The 25,685-nt window shown below is 35.0% G+C and overlaps 1 protein-coding gene across 1 annotated transcript; it reads left to right on the top strand.

The window, feature by feature from the left end:
- The first annotated feature begins 9,713 nt into the window (after window positions 1–9,713).
- Window positions 9,714–25,180, top strand: LOC128547555 (probable tRNA (uracil-O(2)-)-methyltransferase). The gene is made up of 8 exons (XM_053520548.1): window positions 9,714–10,791; window positions 15,443–15,557; window positions 16,101–16,317; window positions 17,647–17,715; window positions 20,176–20,283; window positions 22,168–22,239; window positions 23,154–23,260; window positions 24,961–25,180. The coding sequence occupies exons 1-8, from the start codon at window positions 10,368–10,370 to the stop codon at window positions 25,178–25,180; spliced, it is 1,332 nt and encodes a 443-aa protein (XP_053376523.1). The 5' UTR covers window positions 9,714–10,367.
- The last annotated feature ends 505 nt before the right edge of the window (window positions 25,181–25,685 follow it).

Below are 25,685 nucleotides of genomic sequence, written 5' to 3'. Positions count from 1 at the left end.
ACATGTAAATTATAATGAATCAGCATATTAGGCCCTTGTAATGGTATACCATATAAGAAGTTACTTTCTGATGTTGAAATACTCTCAACTAGGCTCTTTTACCAGATTGGAAAAATCAACATTGTGCAAGTGATTTAATCCGCTAAGCTGATCATTTATTTACTGATTTAAGAAAAAAGATATTGACTGCAATACATGACTTGTATCACCTAGTTTAATGATGCATTTGACTTCTATATTCCTCATCTTATCTGAACCACTGACAGTGACTGAGTATACATATATATATAATGAACAGCCCTTGATACCGTAAGAAGTTACTTCTAGATGTTGAAATATTCTCAACGGGGGCTCAAATACCGATTTGGGAAACAAATCCCGTTTGTGCAAGTGATTTAAACATAAAAGTCTTATCATTTCATTAGCTGATTTTATAATGATCATTTTGAATTGTATTACCAAACCTTCGTACACTTTTAACTGTGTGCGAGTTACAGTGAGTAATACAGTGTTTTTTTACCACTAAAAATAGGGGAAAATTATTCGCGATAAATGCAAAACTATTTTGCACAGTATTTGTAACATTTAATATCATCACGTTTATAAATGATATTGTTGAGAAACAGAATCGTGATAGGTGAGAAACCATTATCCGAGGACACGGAAAACTGATGAACTCTCATATTGCCCACAAGAAAAACCTAATTTACCAATAAAGACATAAAACAACTTTTCTGCTAATGTTTTTCGTTATCCTTTTTATTTAAACTTTTCATAAGAAAAGAAGATGATTTAAAAGCGTTATGTCTGAAAAGTTTAAAAAAGTGGTAACCGTTTACCTAATGAAGTACATCTAGAAACTAGGTTAGGATATGTAAAAAAAAAAAATTTTTTTATCGGGATTATTTTTTTTTCAGAAATCGGGGAAAAACATACTTTTTTTAGACAGGGTAATTGGGCAAAATATCGCACAAAAAACGGCTGAATAAAAAACACTGAAATACAAGACTGTATTATAAAGATTATAGCCTTGTATCCATACAAGTACTAGCTTTCAGATTCTAAATTCTCCAAACTGGGCTCATTTTGGACAGTTATTTGCAAATGAACAAAATTAATCAACTAAGCTGATCATTTATTTAGCTGGTTGTGAATAAAGATATTTTATAATGTGTCCACCAAAGTATTTTGAACCTTATAACAGACCTGTATTTACGTGAATAGCCCTGTATGGCATATAAGTTGTCATTACTTAGGATGTTGAATGTATCACCAAACACCTTTGGAGCAATTGAAAAAATGGATTTTGTCGACCATGTAATGTGGCATTTGAATGTTATAATCAGCTATATTTTATGTCATAGCAGTTAATGATGCTCACTTTAACATTGAATTTACATGTTATTAATAATGAAAGCCCTTGTATACTGCATAAGTAGATTTAGAACTTCTAGATGTTGAAATTTTCTCACGGGGCTCATTTAATCAACTAAGCGATCTTTAATTTAGCTGGATTAAAAAAAAATGATAATTGAATAGATTGTTAATCACTGATTTTAAGTGATTGCAGTTGAAATCTTTTCCCAGCAAATTAACTAAACACTTTTTTGATGGGGAAGTATACATATATTTATAATGACACATTTACTGTCTGATTTGGACAAATCACTTGTGCAGTGATTTAATAAACTAAGCTGATCATATTATTAGCTTGAATTATATAAATGATAATTGAATTCGTATGGGGTACACTGTACACCTAATTTAAAGTTGATTGCGCTTATGCATTTTTGCTACAGAACATAGCAGTAACCTGTTGTTTACCATATAAATAGTTACTTTCTGGTGTTTGAAATATTCCCACTGGTCCATTTAGCGATTTGAAAAATCCAGTCACTACTCCATGTTTTTGTTTTCTTTCCAATTGTGGCCAAAATCCCAAAGGCCAGAAGTACGCTTTTTTTCCCCCAAATTTCAAAGCTAAGTAATTCCCACAGATAAATTTATTTACTTTTTTAGCTCATCTGATTATTTTTGAAAAAAAAATGAAGAGTTATTGTCATCACTAGAGCGTTGTCGGCGTCGGCGTCGGCGTCGTGCTGTCGGCGTCTGCGTCGGCGATTGCCTATTTAAGTTTTATGTTTAGTCAGCTTTTCTCCCTAAACTATCGAAAGCTATTGCTTTGAAACTGGAATACTTGTTCACCCATAAGCTGAACCTGATAGCAAGAAACATAACTCCATCTTGCTTTTGCAAAGATTTATGGGCCCCTATTGTACTTAGAAAATATCAATTTCTTGTTCAGTTTTTATGTTTGTAGGTCAACTTTCTCCCAAACTGTCCAAAGCTATTGCTTTGACTGGAAACTTGTTTCACCATCATAAAGCTGACCCTGTACAGCAAGAAACATAACTCCTCTTGCTTTTTGCAAGATTTATGGCCCCTTTTTAGTACTTAATCAATATCAGATTTCTTGGATAAGTTTTATGTATAGGCACTTTTTACTCCCAAACTGTCCAAAGCTATTGTCTTTTAAACTTCGAATACTTGTTCACTAACATCATAAGCTGAACCTGTACAGCATGAAACATAACTCCATCTTGCTTTTTGCAAGATTTATGTGTGTAATGTGTATCCGGTCATAGTTGGACTTAGAAAATCAGTTTTCTTTGGTTAAAGTTTTTATGTTTAGAGGATCAGCTTTTATCCTAAAACTATCACAGCTATTGCTTTAAAAGAAAACTTGCAACACTTGTTCAACCATCATAAGTTGACCCTGGACAGCAAAAACATAACATCATCCTGCGTTTTTGCAAGAATTATGTGCCCCTTTTGGACTTAGAAAATATCATATTTCTTGTTATGTTTTATGTTTACGGTCAACATTTTCTCTAAACATCAAACAAAGCTATTGCTTTGAAACTTGCAACACTTGTTCAAACCATCATAAGCAGACGCCTGGTCACAGCAAGCAGCGTAAACCATCCTGATTTTGCAATAATAATTGCCCTGTTTGGACTTAGAAAATCATTTTTCTTGGTTGAGTATATGTTAAGGTCAACCTTTTCTCATAAACTATCAAAGCTATAGCTTAAAACTTGCAACAGTTTTTTCCCAACATAAGTGGACACTGTATCAATCATGAAACATAGAACTCAATCCTGCTTTTTGCAAAATGATGGCCCTTTTAGTACTTAGAAAAATCGATAGGTAGGACAATAATTCTATTACACAAAAAAAAATCAGATGAGTCGCAGCAACCCGCAAGGCGGTGCTCTAGTTTTCACACTTCAATCCAACTGTGTGTGTGTTCGGGTTTTAAACGTCTTTCACACGATTTTTCAGTCATAATGAACGACGGTCAAACCAGACTAGAGCGTTTAAAACATTTGAAACATGCTCATAGGGAAGTTCACGCAAGTGTTTTCTGTAACGTTGAAGAAAGTCATAAAATAAGCCAAGTATCTCTGCAGTATGAAATAGTGAGCACAGTGAGGACTGTTGCACGATAGAAGGATAAATTACCGCTGTTCAAAATCTTTGGTACCCATACATCGAACTGCAATATAGAACATGTTATATGTGAGAAATTGAGCTTGTAATGGGTTAGTGGATTTCCCGATCATGACCATGGTTCTATATGAATACCTAGGGGTAGGGAATAACACGTGCAAGGCAAATTGTTACTTCTGTCTGGTGCCAGTGATTCACACAACCCATGGTAATGGGTGGCCGTTGTATGATATATATCACCCATTTATCAGTGATTGCAGTGTGAATGATGCTCACTATATAACAGTGAATTTACGCAATTTTAATGAACACCCTTGTAACCTACATAAGAAGTACATTACTTCTGGTCCGGATGTAGAAATATTCCTCAACTGGGGCTCATTCACCTGATTTGGACAAATCATCTTGTGCAGGTGATTTAACTCTCTTTACAAATTCATTATTTAGTCTGATTTAATAATAACACTTCCATTTGCACTTGACAGTTTCCATACATTCGACACCAGTTGTGACATAAACTAGCCCAATTGGAATCAAATACGTTTTGTCAAGAATTATGAATTATTATTTCTTTACCTGATGACATCATTCTGAGATATATCCATTTCTCACCAGAGTCGTTTACTTTGGGAATAAGGTATTTCGAGTTTGTTCATGAAAAAGGGGACTGGTGCTATTTACATAATTATACAAAACAAACTGCAGGTCCAACAAGTCTGTGTCAGCTAGCGAACATTTCGTTAAGCAATATCGACATTTTGGCTTAGATTGGTGTATCGAGTTGAGATATATTATGTAAAATAAAATAGTGGAACCTTTGGAATGAGATGGGGATTTTAGCGAATCCGCTTAAGGCGTAGACTTCTCTTATACATCACATGACTTGGAAGCAGACTAAACAGTTTATTTGACCTGATACGTAATTCCGCTAACGAACATTTAACATAATTATATGTGTTTAAAGAAATTTCGCTAAGACAAGCTAAGCTGGTCAAACATTATAAACTACGAAGTTAAGGTATACTGTTTCAATGTAAAATTACTGTAAGCAATGATGAAATCTTCCACTCGGTTATACTACATAATTTTATTACACGTATTTGTAGCGCTCTAGACAGATAACGTAGCGATAGCATACTGAAAACTAACTACCCCTCATTAAAACGCTCAGGTGTGGAAGCAAATCAAACTTAATGAACGTTACAAATCAGTGAAATGAACTGGAAATTATTTTCGGCTATCTAAAGAGTAGACATTTGAAAATTTTAATTAAGCTGACATTTTTATGAAAACGATCAAAACCAGGAGAAACTATTTATGTTATTTTTTTGATAACATGATGTAATCTAAAAAAAGTCCAGGATTACAAAATGCAAAATTCTTCTAGATAGTTTTGCTATCAACACAGAATCTACAGATGACCTTTAGTTTCTGATTAAAAGAAAAGATATGCAATGTGCATCGTCTACATTCCGATGAAACACAGTTTTCCAACATGGTTTAAAAAAAAAAACCAAAAAAAACAAATATGGAAATTTACTCATGTTGACTACATTGTCTTCCCAAGTCCAGTCAATCAGTAATATAATGTAATAATTTACATGCTGGTATACATGTAATTAATGTAAACGGAAGACAATTATAAGTGCCTAAGCTGCACTGAATACGCTTATTTCTACAAATTAAATGCATAAAATAATACAATATCTTTTATGTTATACATGTACAAGACAAATTGAAGTATAACTATTATCATATGGTCCTATACTTATTTATCATTCTTTTACGTTTATTTTGCAACAAACAATACCATGTACAATATATCATCTATTGAATGCACGAACGTACAAAAAGCTGATTATTCGAGTATTTGGAACGGGTTCAATATTTCCATGATAAACATACGATACTACCCGTAAATCGCGTGAAAAATGTTCGAATTAATTATAAATCGTAAGAAGTAGGCGCTCTATCTACAGCGTTTGGGTTATGGCTGTACAGATTAGTAAGCTTTACAATGACACTCGTAATACATGGGCCATAATTCTTAGGCATATATCCATGTACCAGCAAAAGAAATATATACGCACAAAAACAGTGTCCTGTAAAATAAAGATAAAATCTAAAAATACATAAATTATACAGCAACCACCGAAATATATTTAACAACCAAACAGAGTCATGAATTAAAAGACTAGTAATGAACGATTACATGTATAACTGGTGCATATTATCAAGACATGTGGTATCATTAGAAACCCTAACAAATTCTTATTGATACACTGTCTTCTATATCTTATCTGTACAGTTCTACTTATTAACACTTCAAAATGAGTCAAGTAAATCAAATAGTACAAATTAAATCCTAATATATTCCACTATAGAAAATCCTGAAAATGAATCTTTTATACTAAAACAAAAACATTGATCATTTAATAGTGCCTGTTTAGAATTCAACTGTTACACAATAGAGTTTTAGAATAACACAATTGCACTTCTAATCATTCCGTTTTCTACAATGCAACCTCAATCTAACAGTAATTTTATAATACTTCCTCTGACCATTTGTACTTTAGAAGCTAAGATTCAACAGGGATCAAATACTCACTAATAATCAAGTTTATCAGGGTCAGTCATTGATTCATATGGATGGAACAAACTACCGTTTCTTGACCTCACACGCATTTCCATGTATTTTAAGGAAGCTCCTCCTACACAATCGGGTGTAGGGCCTACACGCAGACTAGCTATGAAAAAAGTTCTAGTAACTGAACGTGGTCAAAATAATTCATTTTTCGGCATATAGTTAAGCAGTGAAAGTTGTTTCAAACCAGCGCCCTTAAAAAATTTCGGAAGAGTTAAATTCGGCCGATTAGACCTGGCTGGTCCATTAGACGATGAGAAAGAATTGTCCATAAAATTTAAGTTTTTTTTATATTTTATTCTTTAATTTTGTGTAAAAGCGACAAAGCGCCCAGTCTACTATAGAAATTTTCTTCAAGGAACGGATGTAATATGATAATAGACATTAGCTTTAGATCTGGCTATATTCACAATGTTTAAAAACAAACGTTTAAAAAATAATATTCAACGGTCTAGGAGTTAGTCTTATATTGCCATTTGCGAAGACATATTTTCGGGTGTAAATAATGTCATGAAATTGTCCGTCGGAAATCTAGACAGAAATGTTAATGTAGGAAGCAATGGAAAGGGCGAAGCAGGTATCCAAACAAATGTATCTTACAATACATATTATTCACTCAGTTTCATGCAAACATGAGCAATATGAGGCACAATAATTAAAAAAATAACATAGGGAGATTTGTTGTTCAACGTTGTCCAAAGATTGATGACTTTTTCATCCGAGTATTTTTTTTCTCACTGTCCAGTTTCTCAATAAAAAATGTAGGTAGTCTAATGTAGGTTACCGTTAAGATGAAAATGTAGATGAGAACTAAATCCTTAGGCTCCCGTCCTACACCTAACGCTTGAACTTCCCTTATTTTTCTGCCACGAATCCAACTACTTCATTATTTCAAGTATTAATAGGTTTGCAACTTGAACATTAGTAATAAGTATATTCACTAAACAGCCAGTTCAAATCTGTTATATTTAGCTTGAAATCACCACCATAAAATATCGATTACACAAGGCCATATGAACTACCCTTAACGCTCCCACTGTGTTCACTACCCTTCAATGACGCCATTGTTAAGGTAATGGTACAGAAAGACCCCGACTAAAATTATATCCTGGCTGTTTCTTTCGAACCACTCAAATATCTCTACTGTTAATATAATACTCTGGAAATTCATCAAATAAAAGATTTTTTAACTGTCCTGAAAATGTCGTTGACCCCCGTCTGTCCTTAATGTCATATTATTAATACTCTCTTATTTCGAAGGCATTAAACGGCTTTTCTGACTGGCTATGAAATAATGGTATTACTGAACATGACCCGGAGAGAGAGTAAAAATTACTCGCCCCCTAGGAGGCTCCAGATTACATGGTAATTGAAGTGATGGCCAGTTACCAGCATGCAGCCCAATAACAAGCAATAAATCACATGTAACAATGTTGATAAGCTTAGTCCGAGCCAGATATTCCTTGATGAAGGAATAAACGAATAACATGTATCAAATAGATAGTGTGCTGTTTATAGTGCAAGCATGGTGGCATGTTCTAATCTTCTCTGGCCTGCCTGGCCCGGCCTGGTCCTGGCCAGGCCTTGCCCGATGAGCCCAATTTTCACTGGGCCGGTGCCAGCCAAGGCCAGGCCAGCAGATTTTATTGTAACATAGAGAAATGAATGGCAATAAAAATCAAAAATATACATGTTTTGCAATTACAATAGCAGGCCGTATTAACCTGCATTGTTTACTTGCTGCATGTCAAACAAAATGAGAAACCAGCGTCCACTGGAGATCATTATTAGCCGACATTCATCTAATTAAATACTGGATTGCACTGAAGAAAATGGAGTAACAAAATGATAAACATACCCATGTTTTTATGTGATCAAAATATTTTAAAGTCACCTTTTAAACACTTGGTTTTAAAACTAGGGCTAATTTCATTGATAAGTGTAGCCTACTGCAAATATAAACTGAATATGTTTGCAATGCAAGAACACATCCCCTCTTTGGGAATTGTACTTACAGGATGGTGTCCCTACTATCCTATAGCTGACCCTTGTAACTGTTCAGAATTGAACTATGTAATGTGTTTGGTTTTTAAGCTGATGTTCAATTTAGGAAGAGTAATAAAAATAAATTATACATTTGGGAAACACTAACTCATTGAGTTCCAGGTGTGCTTTTAGATTATTATAATTTTCTTGCAACTAAAAATAATGAGGCCTGTGTATATGTTATTTCTAAATGATATATTTAAATGCTAAAAGATCTCTTGAGCCTGTTTCCCTAAGCACTTTGTAGATTTTTTTCCCACATACTTGGATCAATATAAAAACAATCTTAACAAAAATATTCAGTATGTGTATAACCTAGAACTACAAAATTTATATAATCACTATCCCCGTCACCATCCCATCCCCCGATTCTAGAACATTCAGAACGGAGGTAGCATAATTTTAGAAATGAAAGTTTTTGTCCGTTAGTATTAGACAGGTGCCGACTCTTTATTTACACCATATGATATTTGTAACTGAAAAATCGTAATGGGGGGGACCAAAATAACATGCAAAGTTTATCAATGGCACAGTGGCATAAGTGATAGGTATCTTCTCCGACTTTCCGCTCATGTTACCGGGGTTTCGAATTTCAATTCAGATGATTTCATTAAATCAATATATTGTCATTTTAATGATACTGGTTTTATTCTACAACATATTTATGTAAGAGACCTTGATGTAGAAGATTGTCAAATACTGTGTATTTCTTTTCAATAAATGAACAATAAATCACGATAAGTGACAATATTCCTGCGTTTCTAAGTTTTACAGCAGAAATTAAAAAAAAAATGGATAATGAAAAAGGTCAAACCAGTTGATTCGAACTTACTCCCGAGGATTGGTAGCTGGAACGTTTTGTCAGCAGCAACTTTATTCTGCATGTACGACCTGGCCTAAAGAAATGTTTATATTTTATTTGTTTCATATTTTATTGTTTATTATTTATGTGTTGGCACCGAATTTTTTTTTACGGAATCAATACGGAATATGCTTGGAGTGCTCGTTAATAATTTCGGACGATACTCAATAAAACCTCAATAAGACAAAATAATAAAATTAGTTAGGTTATGTCAATGGGGAAAACCAAACGACCACCGTCAAGAGTCAATTGATGTGGAGATCCCCTGATAATCGTCCATAACAATTAATCAGGCATCAACCTTTAAATTAGACATAATATTCTGTTAGCTACAGCTTATTTCCCAGGTGTATAATTTTACAAGTGTGAGTTCAAAAATGTATTTAAATAATGTCTGAAAAATCCAAACTTATCCAAAATCAGATTTTAAAGATGACTATAAGAAAATCATTTCAGTTTCCACCTTTTACGAAATTGAAATCCTAGGAGCCTGGCCTGGCCTGGCCTGGCCCGGCTCGGTCGAAAATTGGGCTCATCGGCCCAGGCCAGGCCAGGCCAGGCCGGGCCAGGCCAGGCCAGAGATTAGAACATGCCCTCTGAAGGTCGATTTTGACAGCTTTTACTGGCCCACTTTGGATGACTTTTTATGATGAAATCAGCAATATACGATTTTGTTGTTTTGCATAGAGATTTATAAAGAACCGAAAATTATACATTTGAAATGTGATACACGTGCGGTTTCGGAATGCAAAGTTATGGTCACAAAACCACCAAATGTGTCCGGATTTAGGCACTGGACCAGTACAACTTATATCAAATACAGAGTACTCACCAATGACCTAGGAATAATTTCACTGACAGTTGTATACAAGAAGATAAGTAGTGACAGCCGAAGCATCACGTCAATTCCTTCAAACGAACCGAAAAATGGTATAGTGACAAGACATATATAAGGCAAAAATTCAATGAAACAAGAAAACAGCGACATGCATGGCAAACACATTTTGGTTTGTTTACATTATAACCGGCTTCACACTTCCGCATTGAACTGTCTACCATCTGTGTTTCATCAAGCGCGTGGATAATCAAGATCACCAAAAGCTAAATAAATACATGTACATTTCAATTTCAAGGGTCTGTTTTTGTATCTAAATTCAAACCAGTCCGTTTCAAGATGTCTGCGCCCATGTTGTGACATATTTCGTTTATTTATTTCATCATTTAATAAAATAAACACAAATGTAAAATGGTTTTAATAAGTACATAGTATTATTCGTTTAAAGAACAGGTATTTGATGAAATATGATCGAAAACTTCGTAAATTTTGAAGAGGAATTGGCAGAAGAGCATTGCAATGGTAGCAGTGATGGGTTTGCAAATGCTTTGACCGTTTGGTTGAATAAACCCCATGTGGTAAACAGACGTCTGTGTGGATCTAGACTAGAATATTTTGAAATTATTTCAAAAGAACAATTTAATATTGGAAAAGTAACTAATATAATTGAAAGACATTGTCTAGAACTGAATGGTTTCTGTTTTTATGATATATTTAAAAGCCAGGGGTTTACAAATGATAATTCTGCTGAAATTGATCTGAAACTCCATACAAATGTTTGTATCGAGGGTCTGGATGGTTTATCTGAGGATGAGATTGCTGTCATTGTTCGTCAGCTGTTGCCAAAGCAACCAGAAAGACATGCTAACATTCCAGAATTAGTTGTCTTTGGTGAGTATCTATTTGTCTTAAATTTCTCTTTATGCTAAACTCTAGAGTGGTGGAACCTATGCTCGCGGTATTCCTATGCTCGCGGTATTTCGATAAATACGCTCTCTGCAGAAGCACTGATAAAAATATTTCATCATGCTATGTTCAACACCGACCAGTGGTGAAATGCCTTTACAACAAACGTAGCGATAGCCGCGCGTGCCGCTCACGTGACGTATACAGCAGCCAATATATTTTACACAATCTGTATCCGTTGCACAAATCTTACACAAATATGTCAAAATCACGCAACTACAATTAGTTTTTAAGAAATCATGCATTAAATTCAGATATAAGATACATTTAAGAGCAAGATGTGATGAATGTGACGCCTGGCTACACTACGAGTGCCTTTCGAAACATGAAAGATCGTGTGTTGACCTTAGTATTTTGACAAAGTCCAAATGGCTCCTTCTGAGATGTAGGGAGGAGTTAATTTCCAACACACAAAGAAGTGTAGAAACATTAGTGAGTTAATCACTGTCGTTGTCTGAATCTTTAATACTTGAACATTCTGTTTTTAAATAACATTATCATACGTTTTTAAGCTTTGTTCTAATAGTGATTCCATTTCTGTAAGGGAAATATACACATAGAGGCACATACTAAATTTTATCCTCATTTCTTTTGTGTTTCAAATAATAAATGAGTAATGTTCTAAATATTATATTCGCATATGCTTGTTTGTTCATTTTTAGCCTGCTGATTTTTTTCCGCCTTAATTTAATCGATATAACATACCGCCAGCATAGGTTCCCTTCAGGGCGAATTTTCACCTTTTCACGTATGCCGTGTCGATAGCTCACGAGACGACTAAGTCACGTAATGACGCACATCAACAATATGTTTCCATAAAAGGAGGATAACTTTACGTTTTTACATAGGCAAATCGAAATAATAATTTTTTCTTGCTTCTTAAAAAGATTATATATGTACAAAATACCGCGTAAATTTAAAGTTTTTAGTGTGTTGCAGGACCTAGAAATCGGACAGTAGGAAAACGTTAATTATCATTATTTCGTCTCTCAGAATCACTTTTAGGTCGGTGTTAATGATGAAAAGACATGTTTACCTTGTTTACATTCTACTATTAATGTTTTATATAAGGCTGCCAAGAGTTAAACAAATTCAGCTGGCCTATCTACGACACAAAATTTTGAGGAAAACAAAAATTGGTTTAAACGCATTATCTTCTGGAAAATTTTATTTAAGCCTGGCACTATCTACCCATTTTGATCATTTTAAAACATGCAATTTTCTCTACTGCATTAAGCAGATTGTAGATGAGTACCCCTTGAATAATGATAAAATAAGTATGCGCATACGCACTGAAAGCACATGCAACTTCCCCCAGCGAGAGCTGTCACAACATTTTGTGACCAAATGTAAATATTCCAGTTTTGTAAGATTTACTAACTGATTTGCAGTGGATGTTGCACATAAAGCAAGCGTCTGTGTATTTGTCAACAAATGATAAAAAAGAACGCCGAAATAAGCGTTTACACGACTGTCTGGGTTTTTGGGTCGTCCGAAATTCTTGGTCGCCAACCGGTAGTCCAAATATTGTCATAAGGAAAACTTTCATTTCAGCCTGATGTATGTCTTATTCAGACATAGCCAAGAATTGGCGTAATCCTCTGTGATTCACAGTCAAAAATATATTGTAGGTAGTGAAAGGGGTACAGTAACAGGACCTCTAGACCCAGAATCTAAAGGTCTGGTCCAGTTACCAGACCTCTAGACAACTTGCATACCCAGAGGTCCGGTAATCAATATGAATACTGAAAATGGTAGGGAGGAGGCTATGATGTATCTATTATCAAAAACAAGAGATGATTTCAAAATTTTGTTGTCATTATTTTTATGCCCTCGGCAGCAACTGATGCGGGAGGCATATAGTGATTGTCCTGTCCATCCTTCCGTATGTCCGTCCGTCCGTACGAGGTTAACCAAATGGGACCGTTTCATCTAGCATCAATACCCCTTACTAGAATGACTTGATACTAATGCAGATGTAACCTGTGACCATTCCACATCTTCAAACATCACCTGACCTAAGTTTGACTTTGACCTCGTTCTGCACTTGGGTTGCTTTGTATGGGCCATCTCTTGGTTAACCAAATGGGACCGTTTTGTCTAGCATCAATACCCCTTACTAGAATGACTTGATACTAATGCAGATGTAACCTGTGACCATTCCTCATCTTCAAACATCACCTGACCTCAGTTTGACCTTGACCTCGTTTTGGGCTTAGGTTGCTTTGTATTGACAAGGATGCCACCGGGGGCATCAAGCGTTTATTGAACACAGCTTCTTGTTTGTGGTTTCAATTATATTGCAAGTGACAGGAAACAGAAATATTTATAATCGTTACTCCCAAGAAAAACAAGTTTTCAAATTGAATAGATTATTATTTGTTTGTCAGGATGGCATCTTTTTTATCCCCCGACGAAAGTCGGAGGGATATAGTTTTGGCATTGTCCGTCCTTCCGTCCGTCTTTCCGTCCGTCCGTCCTTCCGTCTTTCCGTCCGTCCGTCCGGAGCCATATCTAGGAAATGGATGGGAATATTTATTTAAAACTTCATATACATGTTCACCACTATGAGTTCTTGCGGCCCGTCAAGTTTCAGTCAGATTGCCCAAGTAACACCAGAGTTATGGCCCTTAGAAGTTTTTAGTATTAACTGTATAGGGTACTATAAATATGGCAATTTCTGCATCATAACTTTTGATATATTTGACTTAGAACTATGAAACTTAAACAGAATTTAGATCATCATAATGTGGTTGTGTACACACAATTTCATTCGGATTTATTTTATAAATTAAGAGGTATTGCCCTTTAATTGTATAAAAATCCACATATTTGTACATAACAAACTTACCATTTGGTAGAATTTCATTAAATTTCTTTCATTCTTTTCCATGAACATTTATTGTAAACATGTTAAGTGTTAAGTTGTGTACCCACACCTGGTCACCCCCTTACCTTGATCACACACCTCCCCCGACAACCCCCCCCCCCCCCCCCCCCCCCCAAAAAAAAAATTCTTATTTTAGATAATTTTCAAACAAACTTCATATACTTTGTTCACCACTATGAGGTTATGGGGCCCATCAAGTTTCAGACAGATTGCCCAAGTAACACCAGAGTTATGGCCCTTAGAAGTTTCTAGTGTTAACTATAATATAGGGTTTACTATAGATCTATAGATATGGCAATTTCTGCATCGTAACTTTTGATATATTTGACCTAGAACTATGAAACTTTAACAGAATTTAGAGCACTATAATTTGGTTGTTTACAGACAATTTTGTACGGATTTCTTTTGTAACTTCAGAGTTATTGCCCTTTAATTGTCTAAAATCCACATATTTGTACGTAACATACTTACCATTTGGCAGAATTTCGTTAAATTTCTTTCATTCTTTTATGTGAACATTTTATTATAAACATGTGAAGTTGCGCACCCACACTGGTCACCCACTTGCCTTGTCACACCCCCTTCCCCCTCCCAACCCCCTCCCCCACCACCAAAAATAAAAAAAAAAATTTTCATTTCTTATTTTAGATTTTTTTCAAACCTTCCAAGTTGTACCATTCCCCCACCTCACTTCTCCACCCAGTCATGCCACCACTGATCATGCATTCCTCTGCCCCCTCCCCACCACCAACTTCACCCTTTTACCCCCTTTTTTTTCATGTTTAATTTTCAATCAATATTTATAATCAGCATGTGAAATTTGTTTCCTCTCCCGTTCCCCTGCACCCCCACCCCCTAAAAAATAAATATATACATATATGTATATATACATATATATTTTCCATTCCCTTTTTTTTTTTTTTTTTTTTAAATGTTCAAACCTTCAACATGTTAAGTTGTGACTGCAAAAACCTTGCCCTCAGCCATGTTCAAGATATCTTACCTGTATTCTCTTAAGGACAACTGTCCTTTTAAGTTCAAATGTACATGTTAACTTAAACAGCAACACCTGGTGCCAAACCACTCGAAGACAATATTTTGTTCCAGTTAAACTTCAAGCTCACATTTCAATTAACTGCATTTAATTTTAAAAGCTAAGCTTATTACAGTAAGCATATCCCATTCAAAATAAATTCTTTAGTCAGGGTCAAAGTATCATACATTTATTATATACTCTTTAATTAAACATTTGTTTTCTGTTAAATTGATTTTGACTAATGAAATTATTTGCTTCTTATTAACATCCTTTCACTTTTTGCCGGATATATCTTTTTGCCATTCCTCACCACAAACCCTTTCGGCGGGGGATACCAATTCATCGAATTTGCTTGTATCAACTTGTTTTTTTTCTAGTGATTGAAGGATTCAAAATAATGAAGTTATGCTTTTCTTCAGTATTTAAGACTTGGATAGTGCTAAAAAAATGTTAAAATTTGTTTTACTACTTGAGTAAATAATGATGACTAACCTAGAACACAATTAACTTTCATAGATATGTCTGAAAAGACACAATGCTTTTTTTAAAAAAAAAGATACATATTAGAAAAGCTCATTAAATGTTTTTCAGAGACAGGAGAAATTTGATAGTGATCATTTGAATTTATGCCCTGCTTTTTCTAATTTCAGACAAGTCAAAAGATAGTTGTACCTTCATTCCACTGAAACCTGCGAATGATTCAGAAAGGAAAGTTCCATTGGAAGTTTTGTATTGCTTCAGATTAAAGGACAAACCCAAGAAAAAGTAACTGGTGTTATATTACTTTTGTGCATTGAAGGACAAATATAACTTTAACCTTTAGCTCACTAAAGTTTTTAAATTGACTGGTCCATAATTCAGTTTGGACAATACCATTTATTATTTGAAGGGTGTTCACTGAAAATTTACTGACTGAATAGCGAACAGTGCAGACCATGATCAGACTGCATGGATGTGCAGGCTGATCTTGGTCTGCACTGTTCGCAAAAGCAGAATCACTTGCCGCCAGCAGGCTAAGGGTTAAGGATATATTTCCTGAGTATAACAAATTAGTGTATAAAGGGTAGAGTTGTCTCTCCAAACAACTATATACTGACTAATGGTTAGGGTTAGGTTTAACACAAGTTTAATAGTGTACATTCAATTCATGCATACACTCAGTGTGGGAGAATTAATGCCGACCTTTAAGTACCTTGATATGATTATCATTCCAAATGCAAATATATGTTGATTTGTCCTATTAGTGTGTACAGTACATACAAATGTACATATACTATTTCTTGAACTAATGCATTGTCATGGTTTCAGGCTTTGTCTGTTTGCCAGTACATCAGACTGCTCCACTGATTCAGAAAGAAAGCTCTCACTGACCTGGATTAAAGGTCTGCTTCTCCAGAAACTTGCAAGATGGAGTGAGCAGCCAAGTTTGAGAACTGGACTAGCTTCTCTGTTACTGGTCTCTGTTGAAGATTACAGCAGACTGTATAGTGAGCTGAAAAACAAATATGGCATTCCACTGGCACAGGTCTGTGAGTTGTTCAAGAGTGGAAAAAGTCTTTTTTTTACAGTTTGTTTGTGTTTAGAGCAATAATTTTAAAGGAATTCTGTGCCCAAATTTCATATTTGAAAAAAAAATCACACGAAAAATTACTACACAGTGTTTATCTATATGTAAACATAGAGCAAACTTGTTTGTGTGTGTAAAAAGTATTGTTTGTAGAAATTGGCACTTAATAAGAACAGGCTTGTACTGGTACAGAATACAGGGTTGATTGCCCGCCGTTACATAACTGAAATACTGTTGAAAAATGGCGTTAAACCCAAAACAAAAAAAACAAAGAAATGTATAACTAGATGATGTATAAATTTTTACCATTGCTAAAAAGACTGGAAGTTTTCTTTTAAAAAATGACTGTTATTTCACAACAATTATTGGGAATGCAGCTTTCCATAGTTAGTGTTTATATTTAGGCAAGTAAAATACATTGGATGAAGATTTTCTACTTTTAAAGTTATTAACTAATGATGAAGTATATATATTTAGCTGAAAGATGTGCATAATGTATCTTTAACTAAGATTATTGTGCTGACTTTCCTGTTCCTATAGTGTAGGATGACCCATTGTTTGTATGAAAGAAATTACCATGTTTTACATCTTTCACTCTAGAAACATATGAAATTAATCTGTTTAAAAGGTTATTTGCTAAATAAAGATTTCAGTAGTGTGTAAATGACATCATAAACACACTAAATGGCTGCCTCCATGATCAGCCATTTTCTTAAATTTCAAACTGCCATATCTTTTTCATTAGTGGTCCGATTTTAAAAATGTTTTCAGCAGTATGAAAGGATTGAGGATGGCTTTCATATGAAATTACCTTATTGTCAGGCTTTCTTTGGCCTTTAACATGTTTAAAGAATTTATTTTTCTTTTCAGATATTTTAGAAAAAGTTATTTTTGTTAAATATTATTTTTACAATGTAATAGAATAGTCAGCAGCAGTTTGATGGTTAGCCTATTAGTTGAGTATCAAAATTCAAATTTTATGATATAATACAATGAAAATGTTTTACATGTACTGTAAAGTGCCCTTGAACATATGTTTTGTGAAAAGGGTGCTATATAAATCTGGTATAATATAATATATTTGGTATATGGGACTTTCAGTTTGATAGAATTTTCATTTTAAAAATCAATATATCTTAATAATAACACATTTTTTTACCACAAAAAAGACAATAAATTACCTGATTTTAGAAATAGTGTAATCTTTTTTCAAAGGAACTTTCATTTTCATTTTATTATCTCTCTCATGTATTACAATTTATGTACATGTAGACATTCTTTATTTAGAAATGGCCAGAGAAAACAAGTGCACAGAAGTATGTGTTCGAGGATGTTGCCATAGCAACCTACTTACTGGTAAGTCTTATACAAATCTGAACTTTACATTGTATTTGATCACAAGCTTTTACTGTAGGGATAACGCATGTTTTTTCGTGTTATAACATCTGCAGAATCCCGAGGGATTGCATCATTGATTGTTTCATTTTGAATTATCTGTTTTGGGACCGTAATACGTTTACGCTTTCCCACAGAATGTGCATATATAAAAAGGTGTTTTAACAGCAAGTGAGCGTGAGAATCTCTCTGTTAACACACGTTTTCTCTCCTGTTAAAACACCCCTGAAAAGTGACAACAGCAGTTTTATGCCAGAATGTCATTTTATTGGAAATACTTTCTGCGATTCTTTGACAAAGACATAATCAGTAGTTATTAACTCAGAATACCTTTTTTTTCATACAGTCTTGATGCGAGTAGTCTGTTATGATGAAACAGATTTATTGCTGAAAAAAAAAATGATGTATATTGCAACACCATGTTTCTTGTTCAGGAAATTGATTTTTGATTTGAAAAGTCTAAAATCAATGTAGCGTTACTTAATAACGACATTTTCAGTTTGGCTCATGTAAATAATAATATATTTTTTATACAGATAAGGCCACGCCAAATTAATTTCTTGGTCATCGGATTTTTTTTCCAAAAAATTTAGGAGTGGGCGAGCGAAATAAAAATAAAAATATTTTTCTTTGGATTTCACCTATTCTTGGAGCGGGCGAGGAGAGATTTGGAGAAAAAAAGCTATTACTCTCAAGTCTAGTGTATTGACAGAAAATATTATAATGATTGTCTAATTTCAATTCAGTTTCTCCAAATGCCAGGAAATCCATCCAATCATTCACAGATGGCCCAATTCACTTGTAAATTCAAATATTTTTACAGTTTCTGTTGTTCTTTGTTTTAACATTTAGCTTTGGTAGATAAGGAAAGCCATACTTTTGATGTTGCGAGTCCTAACAAAAATGCATTATCATCTTCAGTTTCTTTTTGATAAATAGATCTGATGATACCCATTAAACATTAGAAAAAAGATCTATAAACAGGTGAATATACAGATGTCAAAAGCTTGAACCCTAAATAAATTTTACAGCTGTCAGATTGTATTACACAAACACATGTACTATGTAGTTCTATTGTCCTTACTATATATGTCATAAGAATGCACAGACTATACAAAAGACTTGTTCAATTTTTAGCTCTACTTTTCAAAGAAAAAGTAGAGCTATTATACTCGCCCCGGTGTCGGCGTCGCCGTTGGTTAAAGTTTTTGATAAAGTCAGATATCTCTGTTACTATCAAAGCTATTGACTTGAAACTTAAAATAGTTATTTACTATCAAAGTCTACACCAGGAGAAACAATCCCCATAACTCTGATTTGAATTTTGACAGAATTATGCCCCTTTTTAACTTAGAAGTTTGGGTTAAAGTTTTTGATAAAGTCAAATATCTCTGTTACTATCAAAGCAATTGACTTGAAACTTAAAATACTTGTTTACCATCAGAGTCTACACCAGAAGAAAAATCCGCATAACTCTGGTTTGAATTTTGACAGAATTATGTCCCTTTTAAACCTAGAATTTTTTTTGTAAATTTTTTTGATAAAGTCAAATATCTCTGTTACTATTAACGCTTTTGACTTGAAACTCAAAGTAGTTATTTACTATCAAAATCTTCACCAGGAGACACAATTCCCATGATTTCTGATTTGAATTTTGACAGAGTTATGTCCCTTTTTAACTTGGATTTTTTTTACTGGCAAAGCTCTAATTCAGAGTCAAGCACTGAGAAAAGTCGAGCGTACTGTCTCACGGACAGCTCTTGTTATCACATGTTTTTACCCATTATTGGTCTCAAGGCAAAGTATGCATCAAGGATTTAGGGACTGGTTATAGGTAACAGAACTTAATTCTTCCCATGCAAAATTTGAATTCACTCGAAACCAATACATGTGTAAGTTTGATGTGCATTTTAGAATGGACAATGATGTAACAAGTTGGATGTGTAGTCCAAATTGATTATACCACCTGTTTAACTGCTACCCAGTTATTGCAGATATAAGTGTATAATTTCAAGTATAGCAGCAAAACTTTGGTTCTCATCACCAATGATTAACAGATGACACCATTTTAAATCTGAACACTCTAAGATTTATTTACACAATCCTACTGTCATTTGGTCTGTCAGTTTTGCAAACTGGTGCAATGCAGAGCTTGAAACATGTTCTAGTGGTGCTTTAATGGACAGTTATGATTAATTAAACTTTATGAACTCATTTCACTTATAGTGAGAAAAGGGCACCTAAAAAGTGTAAAAAAGGCCCACTCTGAAATTTTGAAACCAGCCTGTAAAAACTAAAGCGAGCGGAAGCTGATTTTCAAAAAAATATATTTTTCTTTCATTCTGGAAAAAAATGGAGCGGGAAATCCGTTGACCAAGTAATCAATTTGGTGTTGCCTAATGTTCATGTTCATACTTGCAGTTGCTGTGGGAAGATGATAGAAAGAAGAAAGGACTGACAAAGAAACAATCTTTTGTAGATCTTGGCTCTGGTAATGGTCTGCTTGTACATATACTGGCTTCTGAAGGGGTAAAAATCTTTTTTATTCATGACAAGGTTAGCTTTTTTTTTTTTTAAAAGACCTAGAATGCAGCTTGCCTGATTCTTTCTTTGAGACTGAAAAACAGAAATAGATAAGATTTAGTTTTTAGTTGACATTTACAAATAATATAAGCTCTGAGGGGATTTTTTAATCAATAAATGCTTTCATTTTCCTTACCATCTCATTAACACTTTTTATGCCCCCGAAGGGAGGCATATAGTTTTTGAACCGTCTGTCCGTCTGCCAGTCTGTCCGCAATTTTCGTGTCCGGTCCATATCTTTGTCATCGATGGATGGGTTTTCAAATAACTTGGCATGAATGTGTACCACAGTAAGACGACATGTCGCGCGCAAGACCCAGGTCCGTAGCTCAAAGGTCAAGGTCACACTTAGACGTTAAAGGATAGTGCATTGATGGGCGTGTCCGGTCCATATCTTTGTCATCCATGGATGGATTTTCAAATAACTTGGCATGAATGTGAACCACAGTAAGACGACATGTCGCGCGCAAGACTTAGGTCCGTAGCTCAAAGGTCAAGGTCACACTTAGACGTTAAAGGATAGTGCATTGATGGATGTGTCCGGTCCATATCTTTGTCATCGATGGATGGATTTTCAAATAACTTGGCATGAATGTGTACCACAGTAAGACGACGTGTCGCGCGCAAGACCCAGGTCCGTAGCTCAAAGGTCAAGGTCACACTTAGACGTTAAAGGATAGTGCATTGATGGGCGTGTCCGGTCCATATCTTTGTCATCCATGGATGGATTTTCAAATAACTTGGCATGAATGTGTACCACAGTAAGACGACATGTATTGCGCAAGACCCAGGTCCGTAGCTCAAAGGTCAAGGTCATACTTAGGTCATTTTTCATGATAGTGCATTGATGGGCATGTCCGTTCCATATCTTTGTCATTCATGCATGGATTTTAAAATAACTAGGCATGAATGTGTGGCACAGTAAGACAACGTGTCGCGCGCAAGACCCAGGTCCGTAGGTCAAAGGTCCTAAACTCTAACATCGGCCATAACTATTCATTCAAAGTGCCATCGGGGGCATGTGTCATCCTATGGAGACAGCTCTTGTTCTTCATTTTTTTCTATCTTTGACTTTGAACACTTTTTGTTAATTTATGAGAGCAGTTATCTGGTTCCCTGTCCTACTGGTTCACATTCAAAATGATAGATTATGGAGGAGAATATCAGCTTTGAAAGACCTGTAACTATTGGACACTTTTCAATTAGCCATCCACCTTTTATGTTTGGTTATGTTTTGTTGCCTGCTTCATATTTGTAATGAAGGAGATGCTGGTAGCCATGCACTTCCTGTTGTTTGGAAATGTTTGGAGTTTTAGCTAGTTTTTATAGTTAAATCCTACTGCAACAACTACATGTTGAAAACAAGTTTGGTTAACTCAAGGTTTGAGCTTCCATCTTTTAATCTGTCATTCCATCAGCCTATCAGTCTGAAACTTACAGTCTTTCCTTTGTTTCTGGTCAGTATTTTTTACCTGTTTTGCATGAATAGATTTTCAAAAAATATCTTGGCCCAAACAATTGCCATAAACATAATAAGACAATATTGATTGTAACAAACAACATAGAAATATATAGTTTTAGGCTATTCTGGATAAATTTAAATTCAAATGGGACAATCATGAAGTCAGCTGGGGTCACTTCAAAGACTAGATCTTGAGAACAATGTGGAACTTAGAAGGAATTCAGCTGATAGATAAATCTGTATTGTCTGATTGATTGTGAAGTAAAACAACTAAATGTCAAATACATAGATGCACAAGTTGTTGTGTTGTCCAACAGTATATATCAAGGTATGTTGGTTTCTTTTACAAAAAATGTGTGTGATTTTAGCACCCAGGCTATGGAATAGATGTGAGAAGAAGAAAGATATGGGATCTATATGGACCAGAAACAATACTTAAAGTAAGTGTTCTTTCTAAATTTAATAGTAAATTAGTCATTTCTTATAAATATGTTTAGGGACCTCCCTGGTGAATTGGTTAAGCTCATTCTTTTTGAATCACTTGCCTTACACTACTATGAGTTTAAAACCTTTCTTTGGCCATAAATTTTTTCACATGAAGAAGAGATCAAGCTGGCTTATGGAAGATCAGTGGTTCTACCCAGGTGTCTGCCTGTGTCTGAAATGATGCCCGTATGGGCACCTAGGGTTTTCCTCCACCGTCAAAAGCCGTCATATGACCAGTAGTTGTATTGATGATGTTTACCCAACAAATACTAAATAAATAATTTCTGCTGGTGACAGTGCTTGATGTTACAGTAAGGACACTGGACTTGACATGCTAATTTGGATTTGTCCCATGCCTATGATGTGTGAGAAGGCGAAATAACAATGCTAAAGTGTTGGTAGACTTGAGCAGACAGGAGTGGTTATTCCAAAACAAAATCATTTGCATTTATTGTGTTCCTTCAGGTAACAAACCACTGCACAGTGACCTTTTTATGCCCCCGAAGGGAGGCATAGTTTTCAACTGTCCATCCGTTCGTTCGTGAGTTCGTTCGTTACAATAATAACTTTTTGCATGAAGGCACTTTACTCGCGAACCACTGCACCCAGGACCTTCAAACCTCACATGCTGATGGTACTTATTGAGTTCACGACCCCTATTGACTTTGTGGTCACCAGGTCAAAGGTCAAGGCACATTTGTCACCATTAGTGACAGCTCTTGTTAGTTGGCTTATTTCATTTCTTTATTAACAAGGAGACATTTAAAAGGACTGTCTTTCTAAACTTAAATTATAGAACGTATTAGTGTTTCTTCAAAGTATTTTTAAAAGATATTTGTATAACAAAAAGTTTTTTCTGCTTTTATAGGAAATGACTATTACTCCTTCCACTGAAAGTGTGTTTCCTGACAGTGATTGGTTGATTGGTAACCATAGTGATGAATTAACACCATGGATACCAGTAATGGCAGCCAGGTTTTAAAAAAGAGTTTTTTTATTTAGCATGAAATAATATTCTGTCATTGAGTGCTCCTGGATTCTGTATAAGAATAAAATAAATAATTGAAAAAGAATTAATTATAGATTTAGAGAAGTTTTATATGTGATTTTTCTCAAATTCTGATACATTGTTAGTTCAAGCTTTTAATTTATTTCCTTGTCTGTTGTTACCGTCCATATAGCTCAATAGTGAGAGCGTAGATCTACAGATTGCAAGATCGTTAATTTGATCCCCGGGTGAGGCATATGTTCTCCATGACAATTTGATGAAAGACTTTGAGTCTGAAATAATTCATTCTCCACCGCTGATTCATTTGGAGAAGTTTGTAGTTACATGTACTTATGGAGAACAGGTAAGTACTGGTACAGAATCCAGGAACACTGATTAGGTTAACTGCCCGCCGTTACATAACTGAAATATTGTTGAAAAACAGCGCTAAACACAAAACAAAACAAAAAAGCAACAGTTGTTACATGTTACAAGTCGTTATAATCTAGAACTTAACAGAAATATTTAACTGACTTTTGTGTTTTAATGATCTTGTCATTACAGCTTTTGGTTTCCTTTATTTTGCTCTTTTATACAAATATGATCAGTTCAGTTTTTCCCTAAATTTAATAATATATTATTCTTAACTAAAAAAAGATCTAATTGGTTATACCTCCATGGCCGAGTGGTTATGGTTGCTGACTTTGCCCCTCACCAATGTGGGTTCAAGCCTCACTCTGAGCATTGAATTCTCCATGTGGGGAAGCCATCCAGCTGGTTTACGGAAGGTCGGTGGTTCTACCCTTGTATCTGCCGGTGATGAAATAATGCACAGAGGGTCTTCGTCCACCAGCAAAGCTTGAAAGTCGCCATATGATCTATAATTGTGTCGATATGACAAAAAAACCAACAAACACAAACAGGTCATACATTGCCCTTCTGAGCTGTGTAGACTCGGGCTGAGAACTGTAAAGTTAAAGTTTTGTGTGGAAAAACTATCGGACATTATCTCACCTATTTACTGCGAAGTTGCAGTCTTCCCGCAGGTCTATAAAATGAAGCAGTTGGGTCTTGTCATATTGAACATTAAAGGGATACACAGATAAAATCGTGGAGGAAATATTAAAATGAAAAAAAAGCATTTCTCACATTTTACTCATGTGCTTAGTTAAAATAGATGTATGTTTTTTTACTTAGAAGATGTGGATGGGTAATTTTCATGCTTTTGCTACCCTAGCCTACATATGCCAGGTTAGGATAACATCTAAAATTGCTATAGAATGTGAATTATTTATTAGACAATTTGTCATATGTTTTCACGACTTCACATACAGTCATATATAAAGTACCACAAGATTTTTTTTCAGCAAAACGGTCCCTTTTTGATTCCTTTAGTAAAATAGATTAAAAACAATCATGAGTTTATTCTGAAAAAAAATCTTATGTATCCCTTTAGTCTGCTTGCAGTAATTGTGCCTTTGCGACAAAGCAGACCAAGATCAGCCTGCCTGTCCATGCAGGCTGATCATGGTCTGCACTGGTCGCTGTTTAGTCAGTAAATTTTCAGTTAACACCCCTTTGAATAAAAAATGGTATTGTCCACATTGCGTGATGGACCAGACCATTTTAGAAATTTAGCGGGCTAAAGGTTAAAAGCAATTTTCATAATAGCAGAATAATATTTCAGGTCCTCTTACACTTGTAATTACTTTGTGTTGCCATGCTGCATGTGGGATTTCAATGCAAGATACAGTTTCACACAGAAGGTGGCAAATGGTTCAGAAAACTCTGGTAAATATGGGCTGTATCTTGACTTTGTCAAGTCGGTTGGAGAGAACTGTGGGTTCAAAGTGGAAGAGGATATGTTACGAATACCTTCTACAAAAAGGGTATGTTTGAGTAAATAATATTTAGATTAGAAAGTTTAACGGCTTAGAATAACTTGTACTTTTTTTGCATATCGACCACACTGTTTTGCAACAGATTATTTTGGTCAGCACTAAAAACAACCATTTGGTTTCTGATCAATATAGAGAATTACTGGTCTCGCATTAGTCTTCAAACTACATGATGAACTAACTAGAATGTTTGTCTGTGGTCAGTGGATGGCCCCTTATTGTTTTTTAGAGGTCAGTAGATCAAAGGTCACAGTGACCCTAGGACTGAAAAAAGTATCTGCTCAATAATGAAAGAACGCTTTGGTAAATGAAAGCTGAATTATAAAGAAGTCATCTAATTTATATATGAGCCGCGCCATGAGAAAACCAACATAGTGGTTTTGCGACCAGGATCCATGCTCTTCGCTAGCGGTTTCTCTAATTGCAATAGGCTTTAAATGCGAACAGCATGGGTCCTGACCAGACTGCGCGGATACGCAGGCTGGTCTGGATCCATGCTGGTCGAAAAGCCACT

This window comes from Mercenaria mercenaria, chromosome 12 (genome assembly GCF_021730395.1).
Source record: "Mercenaria mercenaria strain notata chromosome 12, MADL_Memer_1, whole genome shotgun sequence".
NCBI classification, from domain to species: domain Eukaryota; kingdom Metazoa; phylum Mollusca; class Bivalvia; order Venerida; family Veneridae; genus Mercenaria; species Mercenaria mercenaria.
The sequence above is the reverse complement of the archived record's forward strand: the minus strand, read 5'-3'. Positions and strand labels throughout refer to the sequence as shown.

Coding starts and splice junctions, on each gene's coding strand:
- LOC128547555 (XM_053520548.1), top strand. CDS start 10,368: ATGATCGAAAACTTCGTAAATTTTGAAGAGGAATTGGCAGAAGAGCAT. Junction 16,318..17,646: donor ATGGCATTCCACTGGCACAG/GTCTGTGAGTTG, acceptor TTCTTTATTTAG/AAATGGCCAGAGAAAACAAG. Junction 23,261..24,960: donor ATACCAGTAATGGCAGCCAG/GTTTTAAAAAAG, acceptor ATAATATTTCAG/GTCCTCTTACACTTGTAATT.